The sequence below is a fragment of the Perognathus longimembris genome, chromosome 21, assembly GCF_023159225.1.
Source record: "Perognathus longimembris pacificus isolate PPM17 chromosome 21, ASM2315922v1, whole genome shotgun sequence".
Taxonomy (NCBI): domain Eukaryota; kingdom Metazoa; phylum Chordata; class Mammalia; order Rodentia; family Heteromyidae; genus Perognathus; species Perognathus longimembris.
In genome coordinates, this window is record NC_063181.1 from 32,418,547 (window position 1) to 32,438,261 (window position 19,715).

The 19,715-nt window shown below is 39.7% G+C and overlaps 1 protein-coding gene across 1 annotated transcript in view; it reads right to left on the bottom strand.

Moving 5' to 3' along the window:
- The window catches only part of LOC125339384 (disintegrin and metalloproteinase domain-containing protein 18-like), a 47,185-nt gene that overhangs the window by 15,065 nt on the left and 12,405 nt on the right, over positions 1-19,715 (bottom strand). The window contains exons 8-16 of the mRNA XM_048330523.1: positions 19,474-19,545; positions 19,111-19,277; positions 17,634-17,715; positions 14,481-14,617; positions 11,132-11,315; positions 8,732-8,827; positions 5,867-6,065; positions 3,044-3,149; positions 1,319-1,508 (exon numbers count right to left, since the gene is read on the bottom strand). Coding sequence (XP_048186480.1) covers positions 1,319-1,508; positions 3,044-3,149; positions 5,867-6,065; positions 8,732-8,827; positions 11,132-11,315; positions 14,481-14,617; positions 17,634-17,715; positions 19,111-19,277; positions 19,474-19,545 — 1,233 coding nt within the window. The remainder of the gene's footprint in view (positions 1-1,318; positions 1,509-3,043; positions 3,150-5,866; positions 6,066-8,731; positions 8,828-11,131; positions 11,316-14,480; positions 14,618-17,633; positions 17,716-19,110; positions 19,278-19,473; positions 19,546-19,715) is intronic.

Consider the following 19,715-nt stretch of genomic DNA (forward strand, 5'->3'; position numbering starts at 1 on the left):
GATTCCTGCCACTTATAAGAACATGAATGAATCTATGAACCTGTAGGACATTATGTTAAATAAAGGAGCCAGGCACAAAGGCAATTAGTATACAATATTTATATGATAAACAGTCAAACTCAAGGAAGCAGAAAGGTAGTTGCCAGAAGCTTGGGAAAACAGTTAAATAGTTATCAAATTGTATAATGTTTTAGTTATATAGGTTAAATAATTCCTGACGTGGAGCACATCAAGTGCTTATATAGTTACCAGTATTTTCTTACAAATTGAATTAACATGTAGGACCATAGACCATATGCTCTGTTTACATGAGAAATAATAATAGATAGGGACTGGGGATATGGCCTAGTGGCAAGAGAGCTTGCCCTGGGTTCAATTCCCCAGCACCACATATACAGAAAATGGCCAGAAGTGGCGCTGTGGCTCAAGTGGCAGAGTGCTAGCCTTGAGCAAAAGGAAGCCAGGGACAGTGCTCAGGCCCTGAGTCCAAGGCCCAGGACTGGCCAAAAAAAGAAATAATAATAGATAGATAAGGTGTTGGGGATATATTAGGAGGTTATGCCAGAACATAGAGTTCAGTGATTCAGATATATAATATTTCTAAACTCATCATGTTATGTACATAACTATACATGGCTCCTTATATGTAAAATATTTTAAAACAGAACAGGACAATAAAGTTAAATGTTAAAATAAGGCAATCCTACCAGAATATTGGCAAATATATAAATAAGACATTTCTCTGTAAAGAAACATTATAGTAAACTATCAAGAGCTATATTGAATATAATTACCCTTAGATAATGCAAATTTTCCAGGTGCAAGTAGCTTGTGCCTGTAGTCCTAGCTACTCAGGAGGCTGAGCGCTGAAGATCACTGTTTGAAGCCACCTTGGGCAGGAAAGCCCACGAGCCTCTTATTTCCAATTAACCACAAAAAAGATGGAAGTAGAACTGTGGTTCCAGTGGTAGAGTGCTAAGCTAGGGCAAAAAAGCTCAGCAACAGCATCCAGGCCCGGAGGTCCAGCCTAAGGACCAGCATCAAAAAATTTTATATATATATATATATATATAAATTAAAGGCACAAATACCAATAAATACACACACACCAAAATGGCTAAAATACTAAATGCTGGTGAGGACTTTTTCTTTTCATGTTAGGATGGGAAACAGGTTAATCTAAGAAGTTATCTCTCCAAAAGTTTATGGGAAATCAATACAAGCACCAGGTTGAGATTGTAGGCGTCATTGTGGAATATGGTATTTACTAATTAACATAATGGAATACAGCTAAGTAAGTGATTCTTATGCTCGTTACCATTTGTGGTCCACACACAGTGCCATCAGCCACAAAGGCGTTGTCCCTTCCATCTTCTCTCATAGACGACCCAGGGGTCAGGGACAGACACACATGGTCATGAATGAAAGAGTAAACGGCAGACCGGGCAGCACTTTTATGAATATGCTTATGCAGCCAGGTACAGGCTAATATCCCACAGAGGACGTCCCTGGAAATGGAAAGCAGAAAAGTCCTCATCAACTTATTTTTGAGAAATACCAGCTTTTGACTCAATACTACACCAATGCCAATAAAATGTTAATTGATGGCATAAAATCAGAAAGAAAATACCTAGGTCAAGCATTATTCTGTGATATTATGGGATATGGTTTAATGGGATAAAATACCAGCCCTATGAACAACTAAACACACTGGGTTAGTTATCTCTGCAGCAGTATTGAAATGTGTATACTGAACTCCGATGAGCACATATGACTTTACTTTCAATTACAGAGCTCAGCTTCCTTCTCCAGCCTCCAGCCTCATTCTTTCAAAGATCTTATTACTCACACCTATTATGATAATTGGGCCAACGTGGAGACTTGTTGCCTATACTTTGCTGAGAGTTTCTAGTTAGTGGGTGGGTAGTCTTTCTGCTTCTTTTGACTGTGTCTGTTTCCTTCTGATATGTGCATAGTCTTTGTCATAATCTCTAGACCATATTTTTTTGCAGTATGTGTAAATTTTGATGATAAACTCATCCCAATGTAGTTTCTCAGTACATTTAAGCTTGTTGCTTATAAATTTAGAAACTGTTCTTTTCTGTTTCTTTTTTTTCTAAGTACCTTATGTTCTCTCAGCTTGCTTCCTCATAGCTGTTGTTCTACCACTTTAGCCATGCCTCCAGTCTGGTTTTTGCTGGTTATTTTAGAGACAGTGTCTTTCAGACTTTTCTTTAAACCACAAACATCCAGATCTCATTCTTTTGAGTAACTAAGATTAAAGTCATGAGCCACCAGCAATCAGCTAATTTTTTATGTTTAATACCCCCAATGAAATCCAGAAAGCATTTATTACAAGGTAGGCACTTAGATGGATTCGTGAATTAGTAAATTGTGTGGCAAATAGTAGTGCAAACTAAATTACTGAAATGTATTTCTAAATTTCATATATCAACTTTTGAAACAGACAACAAAATCCTATATCTTAAAAGTCAAAACTCTTGCTTTTAGAATCACTGTCATTGATAAACAATTCAAAATTCTATTAAAATTCTGTGTGTAGAACTTGAGCCCTCACTCCCCCCGCCCCCCCAGTAAACACAGCTTGTGTCTATTGACTGAAAAGTGACCGTCTCATTCACAGGATGGTGTCAGGGAAAGCAACTAAAAATAAAATTGAGCTGAGCACTGGTGGCTCACACTAGGAATCCTAGCTGCTCAGGGGGCTGAGTTTTGGAGGATTGTAATTCAAGGTCAGCTCAGGCAGAAAAGGTCACTACCAATGAAGGTATGGCTCAAGTGTACAGTGCCAGCTTAGCAAGCAAAGGCCCTGAGTTCAAACCTCAATACTGAAGAAAGAGAGACAGAGACAGAGGAGACAGAGACAGAGAGAGAAAGAGGAGAGAGAATTTTGCATTGTAGAGAAGATAATGACATATGAAAATATTGTCTTATCAATTGCTATCTATTACAATTTAGTATCTCTTGACAAGAAAAATACATTTTTATGATTCAAATAAATAAGCATTTTCTATATACATACTTTGGTTTACAAGGTAATGGTTGTGAATTTTTAAAACCACAGTTTCCAGATCTCTGATGTGCAGAATTAACTTCTTTAAAACAGTCATAGGGAGCACCTTGAGCACCTTTAAAATGCAAACATGCACTATGTTATCATCTTAAGGAAACTTATTTGTAAATAATCATGCTTCTTTTCATTACACTTCCATTTCCAGGTGCATTACATGTAACACAAAACGGTAAGTACATATAGTACAAATCAAAATGGATTGTAGCTACTGCACAGAGTTATATAACTGTTTAATTTGCTGTCCCTGCTTGTGGAAGCAACTACTTCCTAGTCCAATGAATGTCCAACTTGTTCTTGTAACCTGCCCTCTTAATGAGAAATTACATATGGTAGAACTATCTGCGACCAGTGCATACTTTCCCACAGTAGCATTGTTGTCTTGCTTCCTCTGCTGTGGTATCAGTATTTTGGCCTCACCTCATGGGATATTGGGTAACTGGATGAGCTGTGTAAATCTTGGCAATTTAGGAATTATTCTCATTTTATTAGATGCTGGGATATAAAAGGGGAGTGCTGCTCTCAAGTTAACTGTTGCCTACAGGCAACAGTTCTGTCTTTGGCAAAGAGGTCAAAGAGCAGAATCCGGGGCTGGGGATATAGCCTAGTGGCAAGATGCCTGCCTCGGATACATGAGGCCCTAGGTTCGATTCCCCAGCACCACATATACAGAAAACGGCCAGAAGCGGCGCTGTGGCTCAAGTGGCAGAGTGCTAGCCTTGAGCGGGAAGAAGCCAGGGACAGTGCTCAGGCCCTGAGTCCAAGGCCCAGGACTGGCCAAAAAAAAAAAAAAAGAGCAGAATCCGTCCTGGTTGGTCTAGGCTTCACTTGTCAAGGAAGAAATAAGCTAAACTCCCACGTGAATCTGCTATTTCAAAGCAAGAAACAAAGGAAACACAGAAAGTAACCCTAGCTCCTCCAGAGGCAGAGAGTGGAAATAAGTTCAAGACCAACCTAGGCAAACAGTTCCAGCTGGGCATCATGGTACCTGTTTGTCACCACAGCTGTTTGAAGTGGGAAAATAATAATCTAGGCCAGCCAACATTAAGTCAAGAGTGAGACAGACAGACACTTAAAAAATTAGGAAAACTACTTAGGAGGATGACATCTGAGGATCATGATTTGAAGTCAGAACAGCAGCAAAGTCCATGAGATACTTACCTCCAATTAGCCACCACAGGGGCTGGGAATATGGCCTAGTGGCAAGAGTGCTTGCCTCATATACATGAAGTCCTGGGTTCAATTCCCTAGCACCACATATACAGAAATGGCCAGAAGTGGCGCTGTGGCTCAAGTGGTAGAGTGCTAGCCTTGAGCAAAAAGAAGCCAGGGACAGTGCTCAGGCCCTGAGTCCAAGCTCCAGGACTAGCCAAAAAAAAAAAAAAAAATTAGCCACCACAAAATGGAGCTGTAGCACAAATGGAAGCACACTAGCCTTGAGCAAAAATGCCCAGGTCCTGAGTTCAAATCTTCATATTGGCACCAAAAATGGGGAGCCGGGAGGTGGGGGGAAAAGCAAGCAAGAAGGTCAGGATATGGATCAGAAGTAGTTTGCCTGCCCAGCAAGTGCAAAGCCCCAGTGCCACATCTCTAAAGATGTGATGGGCAAACTCATCTTATGGGAAACATGTTCCTCTCACTAGAGATGAGGCATGGGGAAGGCTGGCATCTCTGTAAGTGATGAGGAGGAGGCCTATCCAAAAAGAATCGTAGACAACACACGTACAGCTGTGTAGTGCAAACAGCTGTGCATGATTGGGCCAAACCAGCCAGGCCTTTTAGTAGAACACCAGTTCGTTAATGTGTATGTGCTTCCCTAAGGATGCGCCTTTGGGCCAGGTGTCTCCTTGAACTTGAGGCAGGTTCTGAAGACGCTCATGGCTGCAGACATCTGAAAACAGTGGGCAGTACTCCTTGTCCAAGAGAGTACTTTTATTTTACATTTTCATTATTCAAATGTACTCTGCATAACCGGTGGTTTTGTTTCCTTTATGTTTTCATCTCTTGATCATAGACACATTTCAAATCATTCAAAAGGTGACATGAATCACAAAATACATATAATTTGGTACAAACTAGACTCCTCAGGATAGTGTTGGTTATTTAACTGGAATCGGGTATTTTTGACCTTTTTCATCTGGAAAAATTCAAGTTTTCTTTGAATGTGGTTAATTGAATAATTTTGATGTATTCAAATCATTTTGATTTGTCTAAAATTCCAAAGTCATATTGAGGAACACTGAGAAAGCAAGAGTCATATTTGCATTACTCAAAAAAAAAACTGTCACAAATTATAAACAGAAACCATGTGGCCTCTGAGGACTGTTCTGCCAGTTGCTTTTCAGTGAAGAAATCTGACTACACAGAGATGAAATTCATCCTGAGTTTTGTGTTTCACATCATTACAATGAGATGTTTGAATGTAAGGAGTAGAAGTGTAATTAAGTAAGATTATAGAATGAATGGATTCACTATTAAAAGGTAGATAGATAGATACTAGATATATTGTGAGCTATGAACAACAACTTTTCTCCCCAGGTAGCTAACTACCCAAAGCAAAACTCAAACCATGAGAAAAGGAATATATAGCAAACACTACCTGTGAAAAATCCAATCACACCTACAAACACCTACCTCTACCTTCTATAATTCCCATTTGACCTTTAACAAGGTTCCAATCCAAATTCGTTCACTTCTAGGGCTGTATAATGTTTAATATCAACAATGGAGCGATTCAAATTGGAGGTAAAGGAAACTGGAAAGAAAGAGCAATACCTTTGCCAAATAACTGGGCACACTGGTAGTCAGTGGCTTGGCACTGCCCGCCATAGCAGTATGCAGACCCCATTCTGCACAAGTGGCCATTCAGTGCGTACGTGTCAGGAACACAATGACTGGAAGTGCCATTGCAGTACTCCGTGAAGTCACACTCGGGGTCAAGACTCTTTCTACAGGGAGTGCCTGCTACTGAGAACTAGGAGAAAAAGGAAAAGAAAGTGTGTTGTGTGAATGATTCTTCTTACTGAAGAGACTCATCTAATAAAATCAATCTGGCCATTTACACTGGTGGGAATAGCATAGCTCCCAAGGCTGAAAACTCACCTGAGGAGAAATCAGATACTGGATCTCATTACAGCTCCAAGAGTGTCTGTCTTAAAGCGCTAAACCCTTCCTAGAGCAGATCTGCACCTGCCCACCCGCTCTTTGCTCTCTCCAATGTGAGGTATTCTGACTCACTCAGCATTTGGACAGAGACTAAGCAGATTGCCTGAAGCATTTTTGTTCCTTGAAAGCGAAGGACTAGGACCGCTGCCCCTACCTTCTGCTTTCAGAGGGGTTAGGGACTAGTCTACCTGGTTAAAGCTCCTGGTGTTGACTCTTTTTATCTGCCAGTCCTGGGGTTTGAACTCAGAGGCTGGCCACTGTCCCTGAGCTTCTTTTGCTTAAGGCTAGCACTCTACCACTTGAGCCACAGCACCACTTCTGGCTTTTTTCTGTTTCTATGTTACTGAGGAATTGAGCCTAGGGCCTCATGCATTCTAGGTGAGCACTCTACCACTAGGCCACACTTCAGGGCGTGGCTTTGACTCTCGCTGGCTGGCTTCTTTGTATGGGAGAAGCACTCAATGGACACATTCACATTTGTAACTTGGGATTATAAGCACATTCTAACAGAGTCCTTGGTAGTATTAAATTGATTTAATAGAAAATGATCTTAGAGGGCTGGGAATGTGGCTTATTGGTAGAGTGCCTGCCTAACATGCAGGAAGCCCTGGGTTCAATTCCTCAGCACCATATACACAGAAGAAGACTGATGTGATGCTGTGGCTCAAGTGGTAGAGTGCTAGCCTTGAGAAAAAGAAGCTCAGGGACAGCACCCAGGCCCTGAGTTCAAGCCCCGGCACTGGCACAAAAAGAAAAGAAAAGGAACTTAGACTGATCCTTGGTAACAATGTATATAAAACCCAGCACAACCACCAACACATTTATTATTATCTGAAAGCATAAGCATTTCTCTCTGCATAGCTCCCAGAAAAGAAGTAGTACTATATAAATGTCTCTCTGACCACAAATGTGTTAAATGAAATATGGTAGATTAAGGATAGAACTCAGAGGGTGTAATTCCTTAGAAAGACTAACTCACAGTCCAGCTAAATAAATACTAGGAAATGGGTCCTTAAAAGGGAATGGGTATCTGCAAAGGGAAATAAATCTGCAAATGGAATAGATGGTACTAATTCTAAAACTACTGTTTTCTTATTTTGTTTGATCTAAAAGACCTACTCACAACTCAGGCAGTGTCATACTGTAGGTAATCACTCTCTAATTAAAGATTTGCAACTCTAGGGAAAATAATAAAATGATTTTACCAAGATAAGGAGATAAGGAGAAAACCAACAGTAAATATAAAAGTAAGCCATAGTTTGCATAGTTGTAGAGTTTATATTTAATTGCAAAGCAAAATGGGAATTCAAAATAGTATATTTGTTTTGGGAAAATCATTTTTTCAAATTTCCATGAATTTCCATATCCAGTTACTACATGAACTTGTAGAAAAATGAAACAGTATGTTCATACATAATTTTCCTACATATATTATTTATAGTGGGAACATTTTATTCACCCCAAATTGAAAGTGGCCCAGATGTTGCTCTCCGAGGGAGTGAGCCCTTTACTGCAGTACTCCCAGGACAGGATGGTCCAGCAACTGAGAAGGTAACACCCCACCACAGGGACATTGAAATGCGTTATGTTAAGGTGTCTCATTCGCATGTTCACAGATAGGGTTGGGATTTATTACATATGTTTTGTAAAAGTGAATTAATTATAGAGGCTGAAACAGACCTATGGGTACACGAACTCTGGTGGAGGCTTCCTGACTTCAGGGGGATGGGGGAAGGGGGCGTGTCCTCTCCCCACACCAGGGTGCTGGGGAGGCTGCACCTCCACCACTTGAGGCCTTCTGCCAGTTCCCTTCTGTATCAGGTATCTTCAACGTACAGTCTCACTGTTCGTACCCAGGGCCGCCTGGGCTGTATCCTCCTATCTGTGCTTCCCCAGATCCTGTGTTTCCCCCATGGCTCATGCCATTGGGACAGTTGATTGAGATGGAGTCTTGCTATTTTTATGCCTAGCCTGGCCTTGCTCTATGATCTCTGAATCTCAGCCTCTCAAGGAGCTAGGATTATCATATTGAGTTATATTAGTACATATATTTTTATTCACATTATCTAACTTTTGAGCAATATACAATAATTTAGGTAACTATCATTTGCTTCCTGTGTGTGCGTGTGTACATGTATCTGTATCTGTGTAAGAAAGAGATTTGCCTTTTACTGATTAACATGTGAGAGACCACTACATAATCTCACATTATCCATGTTACAACTAGTCACTTGTCATTTTTTTGACTGCATGACTTTGTGAATGTCAACTGTGTTGATAATTTAGAAGATGGTGAGCTTTGTGCTTTCAACACCAATCAGCACCAATCTAAAATGCCTTTGGAATTTCCTAGTCACTTTCTCTATGCTCTGTCATCTATGCCTTGATATCCTTTGTCAGCTCCACACTGGCTCCGGGAACGCAGCCTCCCGCTGGGATTCCACGGCCCTCCCACCCCCGCGGGAGATCACTCACCTCACACTTGGAGGTGCAGCACGCGCCAGAGCCACACGTCGCCGAACTCTTCAGTTTACAAGTCTGATAGTCACAGCACTTTTTAAATTGACATTCCTAAAAATTGTAAACAAGTATTACCCCAGTCCAACCATTTAAGAATGGCTTCTTAATGGGGCTGGGGATATGGCCTAGTGGCAAGAGAGCTTGCCTCGTATACATGAGTCCCTGGGTTCGATTCCCCAGCACCACATATACAGAAAACGGCCAGAAGTGGCGCTGTGGCTCAAGTGGCAGAGTGCTAGCCTTGAGCAAAAGGAAGCCAGGGACAGTGCTCAGGCCCTGAGTCCAAGGCCCAGGATTGGCAAAAAAAAAAAGAATGGCTTCTTAATCCCAACATCAATTTAATACATTACACTCAAATTTATATATATATGTATGTCTAACTATATAAAAGGAAGGTTTAGTATTTCTAGAATATCCAAAGACATATAAAACTAACCGAAGGTAAAGAAACAGTATCTAAGCTAGCAGTGTGTAGCAGCATCTGGCTTTGCGTGTTCGTTTGATCTCGGGGCTCTGGAGCTCTGGGGCAGTACTAAGCCCCTGTCCCAGGCATCAGTAGCATTTATGAACTAACACAGTTGATAACCGACTCATGAGTTCAGTATGGGAGGGAGGGAGGGAGGGAGGGAGAAAGGTGAGTTCCCCCGAGAAACATAAACATCACTCAATTGTCTTATCAATGATTTGTTTGCTAAAATTCCTGTTAGTGTGAAAAGTAGAATTAGTTTAAATTCTTTTTAAAAGATGGATTAAAGATTATTGCTGTGCTTTAAACTATTCCTTGAGTTGGAATTCTAAAAAATGGTCCCACTTCATTTTGTACAATATTTATCTTTTTGGACATTTATTTAGAAAAATTGAAAAGTATAATTGAAATACATTTCACATGGCCAGGCATAAAGGATAAAGGCTCATGCCTATAATCCTCGCTACTCAGGAGGCTGAGATCTGAGAACTGTGGTTCCAAGCCAGACTGGACAGGGAAGTCTATGAGCCAATTAACCACGAAAAAGGAAAGCCAAAAACAAAAGTGTGGCTCAAGTAATAGAGTAAAAGAGCCAAGGTATAGTGCCCAGGCCCTGAGTATAGGCCCCAGTACTGGTACACACATATACCCACACATATATTTCGCATGTATTCACATACCTTTTTCCCTTGGATAGAATTAATAGCAGTGACTGTTTATTTTGCAAAGTACACACATTTGTTTACAAAATAATCAGTTATAGAGTATGTGCTAACAGATGGTGCTTGGGAATCTCTGATGTCCTGCCTGTCAGCATAGATCTTACATATAGTATTTAAATTAATTTCTTTTGATTTATTCATTCAGAAAATATTAGTCTTTCTTCACTTCTACCCTGGTGATTTCAGATGTTTCCATCTGGCCTTCCCTTTCCTACTCCTCTTATTGCACAGAACGGGAGCAGTGGCCGCGTGGGGAAGTCACAACACTGCTGAAAACTTCATTGGTAGATTTCTTCCGTGGACTAGATTGATCACTGGAGGTGTCATCAGGGAGCTTCCAATCTCACCAGACTCACCAGATTCCAGAACAGAGGCGGCCAAGAGGCCACATGTAGCCAACTAATCAAGTGGATGTAGTTAGCATAATGAGAAATGAGGCAATGTAACTTGCATGCATGTATAATTGTGGTTAACAGAGACCTGTGTGGTTGATGGTGACAGTTTGACATATACAACTGAAAAGTCTCTCTAAGGACATCCACCTGAATGTGTCACTAAGGGACTGCAGAACTGACAGCAGGCTAGGATAGTAAATCCATTTGACCCCGAATGTAGTCATAGACTCACCTGGACTTTCTACATTGGGAACTAAACCTGTTGGGTTTGGAGTCCATCTGCAGTATGTATTGGGAGCAAGAGTTTGTCCCCAACCCCCTTGCAAAAAACTTGGGTTTCCTCTGTTCCCCAAAAGAAATTGTTCACAAAAAAAGGCATAGACCCCTTTAGGAGAATGTTTGAAGCAAGAGTTACTCTTTATCCTTGTGAAAATATTGTAAGATCCCATCCTTTATTTTTAATAAATAGTTATGACCCTGAGGATTGCAGTACCTGTCCGTATCAACTAACACTATTTTCTATACTTTTTTTTAAATTAACTTTTAGTTATATTGCAGGGGTTGTGAAAAACACACCTGCATCACACATTTGTCTTCCCACATCAAAAGGCAAGGAAACATATTCATTTATTTTAATTATCCTCATTTGCATAACCCAGTTATAGGTTGAAGATACAGTTGCATATATTGTCCCATACATTACCGTTACAATCACATTCTATGTCTCTAGAACTGTGGATTTTTCTCTCAGACATCAACATTTATTACTCACCTTTTCCACACCACAGTCACATTCTTCATCGGGTTCCAAAATTCCATTTCCACAAACAGGTTGGGTTTGATGTAATGGTTGCACAGTTGAAATGTCATGAAGACATTTAGTCTCATATTTTGAAATGATGCGAGTGTAGTCATCCCTGCTACAGTTGCTAAAAATCTTTATGCCACTGGAACTCCTGGAATAAAATAAGATTCTTCAGATAATATGCCTTTTCCGTGCTTGGCAGTATTCGGGCTTGAACTTAGTTCTTTGAGCTCTTATTTGGCTTCTTTGCTCAAGACTGGAGTTCTATCTCTGGACTCACACCTTCCTTTCCAGCTTTTTGCTGATTAGTTGGAGAGTTTCACAGATTTGTATACACAGGATAGCACTGAACATTGCTCCTTAGATTGCAGCCTCCTGAATAGCTAGAATTAGAGATTTAAAGCCACCAGTGCCCAACCAAATAAATTCATCTGGCTACTAACACCACATATAAAAGATACGCCACACGATTATATAAATCAAAAGATAGCTCAAATTTAAAAAACAAACATGGTACTTTGGCAAAGATTAAGTCAGCTATAAATATTTCTCAATTTTAATGTTGTTTAACGTTTTTCAAAAGAAAAATTTCTTACAAGCTGATATGACCTGAAGATGACTTATAGTCTAGGAAATTCATGGTGGATTTATAGACCCATTTTAAGACATTGAGCAGATAGAAACCTAACCCAACTACATTCACTTCCCAAAGGGAAGGGATTAAGATTAGAAAAAGTCACTGAATGCCTTCCATATGATTAGGTATTTGTGGCTTTATTAAAAGATTGGAGGACACACATGCCATGTCATCTGTCAGACTCTGCTAGGGGGAAGGCCACCTGAGAATGTGGTCCCTCAATCACGGACCAGAAAAATCTAACCTTCGTCTGGTATGGACTAGAATACAAAGTGAATATGAATGATAGACAAAGGTATCACAGTCAAGGAAGCACTTAACAATGGTGACATGTTCTAAGAAGTATGTCCCTGGGTGAATCTGTAATTGTGCAGTTACACAAACCACAGTGGCTATACATACCTAGGCTGCAGAATCTTTTAGGACCACTGTGATAGTGGTACATGGTCTGTTGTTGATGGATAGTCTAGTTATGTATAGGGTGTACACACACACACACACACACACACACACACACACACACCTGATCCTGAAGTATGTTGGATTCTTATAGACACAAGATAATTGACAGGAAAGGTATAATGTATAATGATTCTCTTTCTGTGGGAAGATTACTACCTGGCTGGAAAGACAAGTGAATTAAGGTGAGCTAAGCCAGTTGTCTCAAAAATCTATTGATTTTTCATTCAAGGTTCTAAGATTGGCGAAGGAAATAAATGAAATCTAGTTTTTGAGGAAAGAGCAGATTCCACTACATTCCTCTTTCTGAATCCCATGGATATTAACTGGTTAAAGCCTCAAGCAGGGGCTGGGAAGATGGCTTCATGATAGAGGGCTTGCCTAGCATTCATGAAGTTCTGGGTTTGATTCCTCAGCACCACATAAACAGAATAAGCCAGAAGTGGCCCTGTTGGCTCAAGTGGTAGAGTGCTAGCCTTGAGCAAAAAGAAGACAAAGATAGTGCTCAGGCCCTGAGTTCAAGCTCAGGACTGGCCAAACAAAAAAAACCAAAATCCCTCAAGCAGGAGTTGAATAAACCTAAAAGAGCAATCTTATATCAAGACTATCAAGAACCCTCAAGAACCCTATCAACTTTCCCAAAACTGTATTATGTCTCTAAGACAACTATTTCAAACTTCCCCAAGATCCTATATTCCTTGCTCTCCATTTCTTGTCTTCACAACTCTGCTAGTCAGACCACAACCCTCTCTATAGTTACTCTCCCAATCTCTCATAGTGATTGTTAAACATGCCCAACCCTAACAAAAGCTACACCTTGTACATTGGCTTAGGGATCCAAGCCTCTGTAATTTTACTGCACGGACGTCTTTTATCCAGTATCATCTTTCATCTCCTGTCTTCATTTCTATCTGTCTGCACATAGAATGTAGTGTCTTCCATCTATAAAGTATCTCCTCTGACCACACTGCTCACAATCATGTCTGTATTAACCACCTCTACTTTCTCACCTTGCCTACAAAACCTGCTGAACTCCTTTAAAGATTTACATAAGATAGTGACTCAGCTGGGCACTGGTGGCTCATCTACTCAGGAGGCTGAGACCTGAGCATCACAGTTCAAAGCCAGCCTGGGCAGTAAAGTCCATGAGACTCTCTTTTCCAATTAACCACCAGAAAACCAGACGTAGCGCTGTAGCTCAAAGTGGTAGAGTACTAGCCTTGAGCAAAAGAGCTCAGGGACTGAGCCAGGCACTGAGTTCAAGCCCCAGGACCAATAACAACAACAAAAATAGTGACTTAGGTTGTGCTTAATTTATGAAACTCACTGAAAAAAAAAAACTGTAACTGCTCAATCATCTAATCTGCATAGCTCTGGCATAAACATGCTATTAATTTTTCTAGACTGATTCATCCTAATAAGTGTTTTCATGATATTATTGTTCTAATGCACTTGATTCTGTTTGTTTTTCTAGGTGGGGAGTCAGGCTACTTGCAAATTAAGGTGATATTTTTCTTCTTCAAATCTTCCTCTTTGTTTCCCTCAAAATATCATTCAAAGCGTCAGTACTGTGTAACACTATGAAGGGGACATAAAGCATCTCTTTCTTGAGAAATAATGACTACAACAAAAATAGCAGTAGTATCATATTTCTATAATATGTTCTAGTTCTTATTAACTACAGGTATATCTCTCATTCCTTGGAATCATAGGAAACAGTACTATATTACATAAAAGATATTTCATGTGAAATATTTTCAAGTATCATATACCTTACCAACTTAGATGTGGAGATCAATATAAAAATTATAAAGCCAGGTGCAGTGACTCGTGCCTATCATCCTAGCTATTTATAGAAAGTCAGGAAAATGATAGTTCCAGGCCAGGCAAGCTCAAGAGTTAGTGAGACCTCATCTCAACCAGAAAGAAGCTGGGCATGGTAATACACACTTGTCATTTCAGCTACATAGGAATTCTAAATAGGAGGGTCACTGTGCAGGCTGTCACAAATGTAAATACAAAAGCTATTCAAAAACAATTAAATTTGAAAATGTTAGGTGTGTTGCTTCAGTACTAGTGGGCCTGTCTTGCAAAAGCAAGAATCTGAGTTCAAAGCCCAAAACTGGAAAAAAAAAAAACAACCTCAAAGATTAAAAAGTTTATTGCATCTAAGAAACAACGTCACCAAAGTCCATGGAATGAATTACGAAAGGTCCTTACACTGCTCCCTGTTGCATTATGCATGCAGCTCTTGGACAAGAACAGTTACTGATGTCATCATACGTCAATCCCATGTTAAGGCCAAGCAGTTGAGTTATAACAACTGAAAATCCCTCCAAACTTATATAATCTGGATACTAAAATTTAAAAAAAGTGAAGAAAAAGTCATTATGTAAGAAGGAAAAAACCCAAGTACTAATGTCAAATATTTTTATTTCATAAAAGTTTACTTTTTAATTTTCATGTTAAGCAACTTCATAATTCATTTACATATTTTATTGATATATAAATATACACAAATTCACAGACTAAGTCACATGAACCAGTATAAAAAAGTAACCAAACTGTGACATTTTCTAGTTTAAAATCTAGCATATACATAGTCTATACATAGTGGTTTTGAACACATAATATTTCTAGTACAACCAAAGTAAAGCACTTTTATTTTACTTCAGTCAAATTAACCTAATTAACAGATACTATTTCAATGTTTGTTTATGTCAGGTATTACACACATGATGGGAAAATAGTAGCATGTATGAAGGAAATGGATTTTGTCCACACCCGGAGCTTATCTTACAGAAAGGGGAAAAGATAACACATGAATCCAAAATAAGCTTCCTGTGTACAAAACTTATCATTCAAAGTGCTAGGAGGAGAATAAAGTACTTCAATAAAAAAAAATGTGCAGCAGTATAAGGTAATGGATTTTGATGAGACAGACACAATTGGTTGTGAAGGTGATATTAGGCTGAGACAAGGAGTCTGGAAGTGGCCCAGCAGTCACAGGAAACTTGGGTGGGAGTTGACTTATAAGCTAGGGCAAAGAGCTGTGGTAGAAGAATCTAAAGTGGGAAGTTTTTGAAAAATGGTTAGTAAAGTATCCTATATTTCAAATCATTTAACTCTGATAAATACCAAATCCAAGGTGTTTTTCTTTAATCATTATAAGCAAACTTCCCAGACATCCCAGTTTTCTGTATTAGTTGAAATTTATAATAAAATTTAAGTAAAGCTTAAAGATAAAAAAAACAAGCTGTATGTACGCATGTGTATGATTGAAAACATAGAACAGATCTGGAAATATGGAAAGGTAATTGTGAGCTGTGCTATGCAAGGGACACTCCTATAGTAACCGAGCTGGGAAACTCTGATGTCAGAATGTGAAAGAAGGTAAAATCCAGAGGAGAGTGAGTGTGAGTGACGGCAAAAAGCTAGGGGCAACATGCAGGAGCCGGAAGCTGGACTTTCCATATCAGGGAAGGGAAGGAAGTATGATCTTGTACTTCTATAATTATCCAGCCGACACTAACCCTCCAGCATAAAGTCTTGCAGCAGAAGAGATTCCTTTAAAACAAACTAAGCCCTAGTTAAACTGAGCTAGATAAGAAATGAGAAAAATAGTTAACACAAGCAAGGAACACGAAGACATCACTCCAAGGCCTGTGGCAGCTGTATGTGGTGACACACACCTGTGAACTGGCACTCAGAGACACGGGCAAGGGGACTGAAAGTTCCAGGCTAGCTTGGGCTGCTTAATAAGGTCCAGGCTATTCTGAGGTACAAAGCAAGACCCTGTCCCAAGAACAGAAAAACAAACAAACAAGAAAAAAAGCTACTATGAGTGTGTATGTGTATATGAAGAAAGAAAAATGGAGAGAATAAGTGAATATATATAATAATAAATATTACATATATATTCTGTACAGAATAAAACTGTAGCGTGGACTGGCTGTCCCAGACTGAACATGATTCACTTCAGGTAGGACGTTTCCTCTTACTCTTTCCCTTGTACGTGTATAAATTCAGCTACTCAGCTAGGCACTGGTGGCTCTACCTGTAATCCTGGCTTCCCGGGAGGCTGAGAGTTGAGGATAGAGGTTTGAAGCCAACCCAGCCAGGAAAGTCCATGAGATTCTTATCTCCAATTAACTGCAAACCAGAAATGGAGCTGTGGCTCCAGTGGTATAGAGCACAAGCCTTGAGCACAAACACTCAGGGGCAGCGCACAGGCCCTGAGTTCAAACCCCACTGCTAAGCAAAGCAGGCTGGCTAACCAAGCATGCTGGCAGGCCCTGAGTTCAAACCCCACTGCTAAACAAAGCATGCTGGCCAAGTTGGCTGGGAATTGTCCTCAGAAGGAAATTCATTACCATTTTTGTGACATTTACTGTGGCTGAGGACAAATATGACTGGCACAGCGCATGAATTCAACAGAGTTCTATGAGAAATTTTCCTATCCCTGGCATGGAAAATACAAACCACCCATGTGAAGAAATGGTAGCTGCTGGACAGATAGGAGTATACAAAGATGAAGACCCAGAGAGGACCTCGACGTTCGGGTGGAACAGGGCCCCTTTCACACATGGGGCAGCCTCAGCACCACTCAGCGCAAGACCGAAGATCTCTGGCTGTCCTCCACACAGAGTTGCTGCTTTGAAAATAAACAAGAATACATTGAGATCAAACAAATTTGTGAAAATCAAAAGGCTGCCAGCAGCAAAATGCATAGTAAGAGACCTTGAGTCATCTCTAGAGACAACCTCTAAATCAGGCAGTTGAAAGGTTCTGTAGCCTCCTGAACAGAAGAAAAGCATCCTCCAACAGCCACATTGGAAAAAGAAAAAGACTTTCACCTGACCTACGTAACCCATCTCCAAGCAGCTCAAGTCCAGCCTAGGAGAGGGCCGGCCCAAACGCGCTGGCTCCGGAGGGAAGGGAAGCCAAGGCAGCACTCAGCCTCCCCAGCACCTCTGGAAGGCCCATGTCTATGGTGTCCGTCCACCACACAGAGGAAAGCGTGGGGGACCCCAACATGGCGTGTCTCTGAAGGCCAAGAGAAGGCAGGAGAAGAGGCGGGGATGCAGCTGTGAGAATGATTAGGGTCACCTCCAGACCCCCCACAGCCGACTAGCAAAGCTTGAGTTTATGGTTTGCTTGCTTTTGCTTTTGGGATTACACTTTACTTCTTGTGTTTGAAGTGTATCACTAAGCTCTTTTAAAAGCTACTCATCATTTTATTGCAACAAAAATATTATAGAGACACAGAAAAGGCAAATTGTTATAAACTATTTAACGATGACATTAGTACTTCCAAATGATATTGTAAGGTTTTACAGAGGAGTAATATAAAAAAGGGTGGAAAGCACATACCATGACAATCCCGGCGTCGTAATGTTTGGTGCACATCCTGCCAGGAAAGGTCGCTCCTGCGTACTTAGGGTGTTCCCTGTAACTACATTATTTGGACAGCATTTTATTCAGAACTACTTGCAAATATTTCATCAATCAAACGTCCTTCTAATAAAGCTTGTAAATGTGCTAAGTCCTAGTCTGAATAATATCCAACAAAGTATAGAAAAATGTCCAACTTAATCAGAACTGTAATTCATTGTAATACCAACTTTCTATCCTCACCAGATTCGATAGGATTTTATTATTTCACATTGAGTGTGATTTTCCTTATTGTGCATTCACTGTTTTGGTCACAAAAGTTAAAAAAAATGACTTTACACAAGACACTATGTTGGAAATGAACTTTACAACTTGAAGGGGCAGGAGAAAATGAGGGAGAAGGTAACAGAGATCAAAAAGAAATGTACTCATTACAGAACTTATGTAATTGTAACCCCTCTATTCATCAGCTTTACAATAAATTTTTAAAAATGAGTTTAGAATTTGTAGACGGCATCTTACTTGGCCTAAAGATAAGCATTTATTTTAAATTTTTAGTAAAATAAAACAAATCCCTCTAAGTTAAAAAATGGATATGAAGGACATTAGCATAATTGATAATATTAAGTAAATACTATCAACCTTTACATTATTATTAAGCTCAGAGTTCTCTGTGCTATTAGTAAAGTTAATATAAAAAGATCAAGAAGCAGGGTCCTGGTGGCTCCTACCTAATCCTAGATACTCAAGAGGCTGAAATCTGAGGAGCATGGTTCAGAACGAACCAGGGCATGAGAGACTGTGAGACTGTCATCTCCAATTAACCAGCAAAAAGCTGGAAGTGAAGCTGTGGCTCAAATGGCACAAGCACTAGCTTCGAGCAAAAAAGCTCAGGGAACCACCTAGGCCCTAAAGTTCAAGCCCCAGGACCAGCACAAAAGAAAATGATGAAATATAGATTTTTATGCAAATTATACTTTAAATTATACTGGTATAAAATTAATTGTTCTGGGTTTTTGTTTGTCTATTTGTTTAGTTTTGTTTTATTTTTGCCAGTCTTGAGAATTGGACTCTGGGCCTGAGCACTGTCCCTGGCTTATTACTCAAGGCTAGCACTCTGCCACTTGAGCCACAGAGCCACTTCGGCTTTTTTCTGTTTATGTGGTACTGAGGAATCAAACCTAGGGCTTCATGCATGCAAGGCAAGCACTCTATCTCAAAGCTTTATTCCCAGCCCCTGTTCTGTTTTTATTCTTGTTCTATTTCCACTTACATTATCACCTACTTGGCAAAAGATGTGGATGGATAGATGGATCGATCAACTGGTCGATAAAGAGATTTTTAACATTTTCAAAAGGTCTTACAGAAAAGTGAAAGACACAATGAATGCGTTACTTTACCAACTTAGTGAGTTACTTGCACTTATTCCTTTAGTGGTGCAGAATGCTGTGCTTACATAAGTAAATGTGCTACGTCATGAGGCCGCAGGGTAAGATGGTCCTGTTTCCATTCCAAAAATCTTTGCAATACATCATCGGCATCTCCACTGGTCAAAATTTGGTTTGCATGTGTCCACAGTTCCACAGAAGAGAGCAGAACAGTCAGTTTGAAATTGGCAAACATCTAAAAATAAAATGAATAGCACATCTTTCAAGTAGAATTAATAATTACATTAAAATAGCACCTCAAGAATGTTTTTAAAGTTCACCTGAATATTTTGAGTATTAAACTAATCTGATCTGTCATATTTTCATAATAAAGTTGAAGCCATTTTCATCAGCTTTTCATAAAATCAGAATCAGGAAAAACTAAAACTTACAGTGTTGACAAGACCAATAATCTGGATAATTTTCTGTGTCACAGCCATCATTTCAGATCCCATGTAATCATACTGAAACACAAATTTTATTTTTAGAAGTTTTTAAAAATGCAAATGATATCAATTTTCTTATGGAAAATATATCTTGGTGACACTAAGTAGGAAAAGCATAGTGTTTACTCAACATTTAAAACATCCTAACATAAATTGATCATTTTTGTAACAAGAGAGAATGCACAGTC